At 50.1% G+C, this 9,349-nt stretch overlaps 1 protein-coding gene across 1 annotated transcript; it reads right to left on the bottom strand.

Annotated features, from left to right (window-relative positions):
- Positions 1 to 271: 271 nt before the first annotated feature.
- LOC129639252 (polyadenylate-binding protein 1-like 2) lies at positions 272 to 980 on the bottom strand. Its single transcript, XM_055564303.1, has one exon. It carries the CDS (start codon positions 978 to 980, stop codon positions 378 to 380), a length of 603 nt encoding a protein of 200 aa, XP_055420278.1. The 3' UTR covers positions 272 to 377.
- Positions 981 to 9,349: the final 8,369 nt, after the last annotated feature.

Genomic DNA, 9,349 nt, shown 5'->3' with positions numbered 1-9,349 from the left:
CAATAAAAAACAGAGAGAAAGTGCTTTTTAAACCAAACCACAAGAAGAGGCAGCCTTTAACTATCAAGTGGCACAGATTAGCAAGATTATTCACAACACCCAAGGTGGGTGTGGGGGGAGGGGAGGAGAGGGAAGGGGGAAGTCCAGAGAGAGAGAGACAGAGAGAGACAAAGACAGAGACAGAGAGAGACAGAGAGGGACAAACAGGAAGGCAGAGGTGGAGGGAAGGAAGGAGGAAGGAAGTGGTGAGAGAGAGACCTGCACTCCCAATACAATACATTGCTGGTGGGTTGCGGGGAATGGGATGGGTGGGGGGGTTGTAAACCGAGTGGGAGCCAAGGTTTGGCTCTGCTGGCTGGCTCGCTCCTGGGATGTTTTCATCGGAAGGTGGCCTCCTCATCAGTGTCTTCCTCGAAATCCTTGACGTCAGCACTGGTGGACTGCCTGGCCCAGGCTCCCCTTTCGGCCTCTCGTTCTTTATGCGACTTGAATCTCCCAACGAAAATTTTGCGGTAGTTCAGGAACATGCCATTCATCGCATCTATGGCCCGCTCGGCGGACTCCTGCTTCTGGAAGTGCACGAACCCATAGCCCTTGGGCCCCTTTTCGTCGCAGGCTACTTTGCAGGACAGGATGTTGCCGAACGCCGAGAAGATGTTGTATAGAGCCTTGTTGTCGATGGTCTTGCCCAGGTTCTTGATGAAGACGTTGCCCACTCCGCTCTTGCGGAGCGAGGGGTCCCGCTGGGACCACATGATGCGCACCGGCCTGCCCTTGATGACATCAAAGTTCAGGGTCTCCAGGGCCCGCTTGGCGTCCACCGGTTGCTGGTAGTTGACATACGCATAGCCCAACGAGCGGCGGGTGATCTTGTCCCTGCAAATGCGGATGGAGAGGATGGGCCCGGCCGGGCTGAACTTCTCATACAGCATTGCCTCCGTCACCTCAGGGTGCAGGTCGCCCACGTACAGCGAGGCCATTGGAAAGTCCGGGTTCCTCTCGGAGCCCCTGCCCGTTTCCGCATCTGCATCCAAGGAGGTAGCCCCCGCCGCCGCCGCTACCGCCGCCTCCACCTCCGCAGCGGAATCCGCATCGGCCTCCCCCACGGTGGGCGCCGCAGCCTCTGCTGCGGCGGCGGCGGCTTCGGCCTCGCTGGCCTCCGCCACCGCCACGGCCGCTGCCGCCAGTGCAGCCTCCGCCTCCTCCTCCGCCAGGGCTGCCACCGCCTCCCCCAGGGTGGCCTCCGCCACTGCCTCCTCTACTGAGGCCTCGGCCTCCACCTCAGCTTCCGTCTCCGCCACGGAGGCCTCCGCCACCGCCTCTGCCACGGTCGCCGCTGCAGCCTCCGCCGCTGCTGCAGCCGCCACCGCCGCCGCCACTGTCGCCGCTGTCGCCACGGTCGCCGGTGCCGCCGGGCCGCTGCCGCGACCTCCCTTCCGGCGAGCCTGCGTTGGGGAGTGAAAGGCGGGAGAGGGCTGGAGGGCAGGTGGGCGCCGGAACCCCGGCCGGGAGCGCGAGCTGGGGCGGAGGACCCCGGGCCAGCCGATCTAGCGAGTCCCAGTCACCTGGGATGGCTAGCGCTGCCAGGAGCGCGCCAGTGCGAGTCACCGCAGCCTGCAGCCCAGAGCCCGCTGCTGCCGCCGCCGATCGGTCGTGGGTTAGCGTGCAGGGCGCCGGCAAGCGGCGTGTGCTGGGGGGCGGGGGGGTGTTGGCGTCTGTGGTCCGGGCAGCCGGGAAGGCTTCTGTCTCTTTGGTTCCCCCTGTGGCTGCTTCGGGGCTGCGGGGCAGCGGGCGGTGGGAGGGGGCGGGAGCGGGAGGCTTGGTGTTGGCGGGAGGGAGTGTGGGTTCTCAGCCTCTGGATCAACTGGATGTGTATGAAGAGGAAGACAGGGAAAGGGTTCCATGTGGACCGAGGGAATCTGACGTAGATTTAGGGAGTTTTGTTTTATCCTTCCTCTCCCCATAGAACATTTAAATGATTAAATCAAGCACCTTGCAAGAGAAGGTGGGCGGCATTGAGAAAACACTTGCCCGGCCTAAACAAACCCAAGCAAAAATGGTTTTCTCGCGTTTAGGGGTTGCTTCTTCCCCACCTCAACGCACACACACTCGCAAACATTACCGCCACCAAGGCAACAACTCCTATTCTGAATTGGAGCTGGGGCTAATGGGACACTCTCCCCCTCCAGCCCTGCAGCCTGCTGACCCATTTTTCTCAGAGATTCTTCCCCCTTTTCCAGCTCTTTCCTTCCTCTACAACACTTGTGGAAGAAATAAAGAACACAAGAACACGTACTCATTTATTCATAATGCCATGCCACAAATATTTATGGAGCCTAGGGATATACAGGAGTCTGAAGCAAGAGGAGATGGACCAGTCTTGAGATTGACCTTGGGAGCAGACAGTGTGGGCTGGAAACCCTGTCCCTGCTCCAGACTATGGGAGAACTAAGGACCTGGGGGTTCTTCAGCCCCCAACTCCTCCCACCCACTCAGCCTCAATTCATGCAGCCTGGAAGCAGGGGAGGAATCAAGAGCACTCTGTTCTTAGTGCCATCCTCCATGATAAGTGAGGAAAGTCAAATCAAGAGCCGAGAACAGGACCTGGTCCAGAGCCAGGCATTTGTTTCTTCTTGTCTCTGCCCTCGACTTGCTGACATTCCCAGTGAGAACCACGAACGGTACATCCATGTTCAAAACAAAAACAAAACTGGAAATCTCTCTAGGATGAGGTCTCCTTCCAGTTCACCAGTTAATATTTAGGGGAGCCTTACCCACCACTTGGCACTGGGGGCTTAGAGACAGGCAGTGTGATACTTGAGTAGTGAATGTTGATGTGTTGGAGGTGTGGGGCAAGGTGAGGAAAGGTGAGCAGTGTGTATTGGAGCAGAGAGGCCACACAAGGCCAAATGCTGAGAGGATAGGCAAGCAAGCAACCATTAGAGTAGAGTGCAACAGAGGCTAGAGTCCTACTTCTTCCAGAAAGGAGGACCCACCCAAACCTTTTCTGGTGGGAATCAAGCAAAACTGCACAGAAGACTAAACCCCCAAGGTGACCTCTGAAAGATGAGTAGTAGCAGTCCAGCACGTTGAGGCAGAATGGAAGGCATTCCATTCCCACAGACAGAGGGATGAGTCTGTGTCCAAGGCCCTATAGCATGCTAGCACATGCATAGTCACTTCTCGTCATGCCTAATCATCTGATGTGGACAGAGCTCATGATCTCCAAGAGTATATGGTAGAAGATGGGGTTGGAAGGTGTGGGGGCCCTGAAAAGAAAGCTAAGATGCTTGGACTCTATACCCAAGCTCACGGGGCCCACTCAACACATTCACGGAGGGACTTGGTATGATCAGATCTTTAGTACAAACTAAATATCAACACAGAAAGTAGCTAAGAGTAGATATTAAAAGTTCTCATTAAAAGGGGAAAACAAAGTGTAACTGAGGCGATGGATGTTTATTAAACTTCTTGTGGTAATCATTTTAGTGATATGTATATGTATCAAATCATTTTGTTGTATACTTTAAACTTATATAGTGTTATATGTCAATTATATCTCAATAAAACTTGGGGGGAACCCGTCGATATATGTATAAATGTACGCACGCATGAACACACACACACACAGTCAGCACTGAGACAGAGCTGACAGAATTTAAAAAAGACAGTCAGATGTGACCAGTTACAAGAACAACTCTTCCCTCCTTTCCCCCTTTCCCTCCATAAATAGGGGTTTCACAGTTACCATGAGCCAGGCGTTGAACTGTGGACTTCGGGATCAAATATAAAAAACTGATCAAACCATAGAGCCTTTCCTCAGGATGTCTCACTCCACTAAAGCTTGGGCTGCCCATACAAATAAGAGAAATGCTAGCAGAGGGCCATATGTGCTATGTGATTGGACTGTGGCGGCCATGGAGTTTCATCTGCTCAGCACACATTCTCTCCTCCCCCTCACTAAGTCCATCCACCTTCCATGGGTATATAAAGCTGTTTTCTGTGGTGTGTTTTCTGCATTGCCTTGACCTGAACAACCCTGCACCTTCAGAACTGACTGGGTCACCATGGGGTGTGAAGCAGTGAGAACTTTCTCATCGCTGCCTGGAAAGCATCCCAAGAAGACTGAGAAGCAGACATGCAGACATGTTACCTCGCCAGCATGCAAAGTCTAGCCCTCTACCCCTAGACAGGGCTAGTGCCAGCAAAGGGCAGGGACATAGACTTAGCAAGAGCCTGCTGTGCAGCTGGTGCCTTGACCAAGGTGGTCACTGTCACCACTCTTAGGACCTCCTGAGAATCTTAGGTTGCTTGTAGGCAGGAAGCAGATGAGCTGTGCCTCACCATTCCAGGTGGCCGCCAAGAAGGACCCAAGGAAGCAGAGGCCAAGGAGGAAGCCACGAATGCTGGTGGGTAGGGGGTCAGGAGGTCGGAGAAGGCAATGACATCCCACTCCAGTGTTCTTGCCTGGAAAATCCCAGGGACAGGGGAGCCTGGTGGGCTGCCATCTCTGGGGTTACACAGAGTTGGACAGGACTGAAGCGACTTAGCAGCAGCAGCAGCAGGGGGTCAGGAGATGACAAGAAGAACTTCTTAGCCCATTGTTTGGAGGCAGAAGGAACAAGAGGGACCAATTCAAGGACCAGAACTCAACAAGTTCTCTGTCTCTGGCTTTGACTTCCAGCCCACAGAGCCAACAGAAATCAGTGAAACAATAGGAGAAAGAGGTGAAGTAAAGTCATGCTTGGTCAGTGAATCCACAAACTTGTCAGAAGACAATTCCTAGGCCCTTGATCCTCCAGCAGCAGGAACAGGGCTACTCCAGTGACAAGGAGAGCACCTGGGGAATACTCTCCAAGTCCTTTCTCACAGAGGCTTCTATGACGTCCCCTTCTCCTTCTTTTCAGTTCTGGGTCACATCTGCAATTGAAAGTCTTCTGACTACTGGCTGCTGTAACTGAGGCAAAAGTGAAGAGCCCTGTGGAGTGTCAATAGAGGGAGGGAGAGGTCCCTTCAGTAAGTATTTATGGAGGACTACCCTGTACCAGCCATTCTTCTAGACAGAGAGCCCCTGCATCCAAGGAACTTATTTTCTAGTGGGGAATATAAACATGGCAGAAAATATAAAAGCACTTAGAGGTTGCTACAAATGCCCTCAGGGAAATAAATGAAATGATTTGGTACATATCACCTAGAACCCAAGAGAAGTGGCAGAGGTCAGGGATGGCCTTTCCGAGGACAATGATATGTGGTCAGTTCTGCTGGGAAACAGGGGGAAAGCCTGCCCAGCAGGGAGAACTGCAATTCCTCTGGCCTTGTAGCAGAAAAGAGGGGCACTGGAGGGGCAGAAAGGATGCCAGTGTGGCTGGAGCCCAGTGAGAGAGGGGATGGAGGGAACAAAGGACAGTGCAGTGGTGGGAAGGAGCCATGATGGAGTTTCGTTTTCACTCAAAGAGCTCTGGGGAGCCAGAGAGAGAACTGAATCAAGGGAGTGCCATGATCTAATTATATGCAGTAATTTCTCTCTGACTGCTCTCTGTGGAAAATACCATAAGTGGGCAGGGCACAAAGCAAAGCAGGGAGACCGATTTGAACCCTCTTGCAGTAACCCACTTGGGAGATGGCAGTGGCTTGGCCCGGAAAGGCAACATGAATTTAGAGAATAGTGCATGTGTTCTCATGATATTTTGGAAAGAGAACAGACATACTTGCTGGTGGATTGAAGGCAGTTGGTGAACAAACTTAAGACGTGAACGATTACTATGAGAGTATTTTCTTGCAGGTCTTGGTAATGAAGGTGTTATGTATAGTCACAGAGAATACAGGGAGTGGATGTGATAGGTTTGGAGAAGGAAGAAAGCCAGTTGGGCATGTGTGTCAAGAGTTCCTATTTGCACTTGTTAAGTGTCAGAGGTTTGGAGAAGTCCACTCTCCATGTAGGCTGCAAAAGCAGAATTATCAAGACAACAGGACACAGATAGTGTTTAAAGCCACAAGACTGGGAAGACTCATCTCGAGAGGGTACTGTTAGGAGAGGAATGTGCATGGCTATTTGCTGAGACACGCCAACATGTGGAAGTTGGGTTGAGGATGACAAGCCAGCAGAATAGACTGAGAAGGACTGGGCAGTAAATGGGCCGGCCCTAAACCTGACTTCTCTCCAAGGTCGTGCATGGTCCAGCCTCAGTGTCCTCAGTCAGGTCCTGCTTTCAGTGTTCCAGGCTGTATATGCATGGGAGTTGGTTTAAAGCGGGACAATAAGAACTTTGGGTGCTGGGGTTTAGACTTCTCTTCCTGTTCACTGCAAGGTGGGGCAAACTAGGATACAGAGTAAGCACTCATCAGTTGTGGAATGACTGAAAACATTGTGGTATAGCCATTCTATGGATTCTTATGCAATCATTAACAAGCACGAGTCATGTCTATAGCATCTGATTTAGGAGCACCTTCAAAATATGGAGGAAAGCAAACTGTGGAGAGGGGACAGTATATGGTCCCATTTGTGTCTTGGGGGTTGGAGCATGGGAGGGAAGATAAGAGGTAGTGATCTCACACTTATTTGTATGCTCATTTGAATCTCCACCTGGAGGTTTCATAGGCATTTCATCCTTCAGTTCAGTTCAGTTCAGTTGCTCAGTCGTGTCTGACTCTGCGACCCCATGAAATGCAGCACGCCAGACCTCCCTGTCCATCACCAACTCCCGGAGTTCACTCAAACTGATGTCCATCGAGTCGGTGATGCCATCCAGCCATCTCATCCTCTGTTATCCCCTTCTCCTCCTGCCCCAACCCCTCCCAGCATCAGAGTCTTTTCCAATGAGTCAACTCTTTGCATGAAGTATTGGAGTTTCAGCTTTACCATCAGTACTTCCAAAGAACACCCAGGACTGATCTCCTTTAGGATGGACTGATTGGATCTCCTTGCAGTCCAAGGGACTCTCAAGAGTCTTCTCCAACACCACAGTTCAAAAGCATCAATTCTTCGGCGCTCAGCTTTCTTCACAGTCCATTCTCACATCCATACATGACTACTGGAAAGACCATAGCCTTGACTAGATGGACCTTTGTTGACAAAGTAATGTCTCTGCTTTCGAATATGCTATCTAGGTGGGTCATAACTTTCCTTCCAAGGAGTAAGTGTCTTTTAATTTCATGGCTGCAGTCACCATCTGCAGTGATTTTGGAGCTCCCCAAAATAAACTCTGACACTGTTTCCACTGTTTCGCCATCTATTTGCCATGAAGTGATGGGACCAGATGCCATGATCTAGTTCTGAATGTTGAGCTGTAAGCAACCTTTTCACTCTCCTCTTTTACTTTCATCAAGAGGCTTTTTAGTTCTTCTTCACTTTCTGCCATAAGGGTAGTTTCATTTGCATATCTGAGGTTATTGATATTTCTCCCAGAAATCTTGATTCCAGCTTGTGCTTCTTCCAGCACAGCATTTCTCATGATGTACTCTGCAGGGTACAGTTAAATAAGCATGGGACAATATACAGCCTTGATGTACTCCTTTTCCTATTTGGAACCAGTCTGTTGTTCCATGTCCAGTTCTAACTCTTGCTTCCTGGCCTGCATATAGGTTTCTCAAGAGGGAACATTAAATGGCAAAAATGGAACGCCTGAGTTTCTTTTATCTCCTGTTCCCAACTCTCCCTAACTTGCCTTCTCCCACAGAAGCCTTCCCCTTCTAGATGAATAACACCACCATCCACTCAGATATTCAAGTGAAATAAAAATGGAAAGCACCCTTATTTCTTTTCTCTCCCACACCCACATCTTCCTCTGGTCATTATCTCATCCTTCAGCCATTCCTATCACCTCTACCACCCAAATACCACTTGAACCTCTCCAACTTCACTGGGAGTCCACCACTGTGCCTCTCATGGGGTCCTGCCAAGCCTCCTAACTGGTCCCCCACTTGCACCTAACTTCCTTCTCCATCCAGTAGCCAGAAAAATAAATGATGCTTTTTGCCTCCCCCACTCAAAACCCCAGGGTTGTGCAGTGCTGGAGCAGCGAGGAGATACCTGACGTCCCAGGTCAGTGGCTGTGGCTGTGAGGAGATACCCCACATCCAAGGTAAGGAGCAGTGGCTGCAATTTGCTGGAGCAGCCGTGAAGAGATACTCCACATCCAAGGTAAGAGAAACCCCAGTAAGACGGTAGGCTCAGAGAGAGGATATCAGAAGGCAGACAGACTGAAACCACAATCACAGAAAATTAACCAATCTAATCACATGGACCACAGCTTTGTCTAACTCAGTGAAACTAAGCCATGCCGTGTAGGGCCACCCAAGATGGACAGGTCATGGTGGAGAGTTCTGACAAAATGTGGTCCACTGGAGAAGGGAATAGCAAACCACTGCATTATTCTTGCCTTGAGAACCCCATGAATAGTATGAAAAGGTAAAAAGATAGAGCACTAAAAGATGAACTCCCCAGGTTGGTAGGTGCCCAATATGCTACTGGAGATCAGTGGAGCAACAACTCCAGAGAGAATGCAGAGACGGAGCCAAAGCAAACACAACACCCAGTTGTGGATGGAACTGGTGATAGAAGCAAGATCCAATGCTGTAAAGAGCAATATTGCATAGGAACCTGGAATGTTAGGTCCATGAATCAAGGCAAATTGGAAGTGGTCAAAGAGGAGATGGCAAGAGGGAATGTCGGCATTTTAGGAATCAGAGAACTAATATGGACTGGAATGGGTGAATTTAACTCAGATGACCATTATATCTACTACTGTGGGCAAGAATCCTTTAGAAGAAATGGAGTAGCCATCATAATCAACAAAGGAGTTCAAAATGCAGTATTTGGATGCAATCTCAAAAATGACAGAATGATATCTGTTCATTTCCAAGGCAAGCCATTCAATATCATGGTAATCCAAGTCTATCCCCTCACCAGTAATACTGAAGAAGCTGAAGTTGAAGGGCTCTATCAAGACCTACAAGACCTTTTAGAACTAACACCCAAAAAGGATGTCCTTTTCATTATAGGGGATTGGAATGCAAAAGTAGGAAGTCAAGAAACACCTGGAGTAACTGGTGAATTTGGCCTTGGAGTACAGAATGAAGCAGGGCAAAGGCTAATAGAATTTTGCCAAGAGAATGCACTGGCCATAACAAACACCCTCTTCCAACAACACGAGAGAAGACTCTACACATGGACATCACCAAATGGCCAACACCAAAATCAGATTGATTCTATTCTTTGCAGCCAAAGATGGAGAAGCTCTCTACAGTCAGCAAAAACAAGACCAGGAGCTGACTGTGGCACAAATCATGAACTCCTTATTGCCAAATTCAGACTTAAATTTAAGAAAGTAGGGAAAACCACTAGACCATT

Source organism: Bubalus kerabau, chromosome X (assembly GCF_029407905.1).
Source record: "Bubalus kerabau isolate K-KA32 ecotype Philippines breed swamp buffalo chromosome X, PCC_UOA_SB_1v2, whole genome shotgun sequence".
NCBI classification, from domain to species: domain Eukaryota; kingdom Metazoa; phylum Chordata; class Mammalia; order Artiodactyla; family Bovidae; genus Bubalus; species Bubalus kerabau.
Note: the sequence above shows the minus strand (reverse complement) of the source record. Positions and strands in the feature narration are given on the sequence as shown.

Excerpts from the sequence above, each read along its gene's own strand:
- LOC129639252 (XM_055564303.1), bottom strand. The coding sequence starts at position 980 with ATGGCCTCGCTGTACGTGGGCGACCTGCACCCTGAGGTGACGGAGGCA.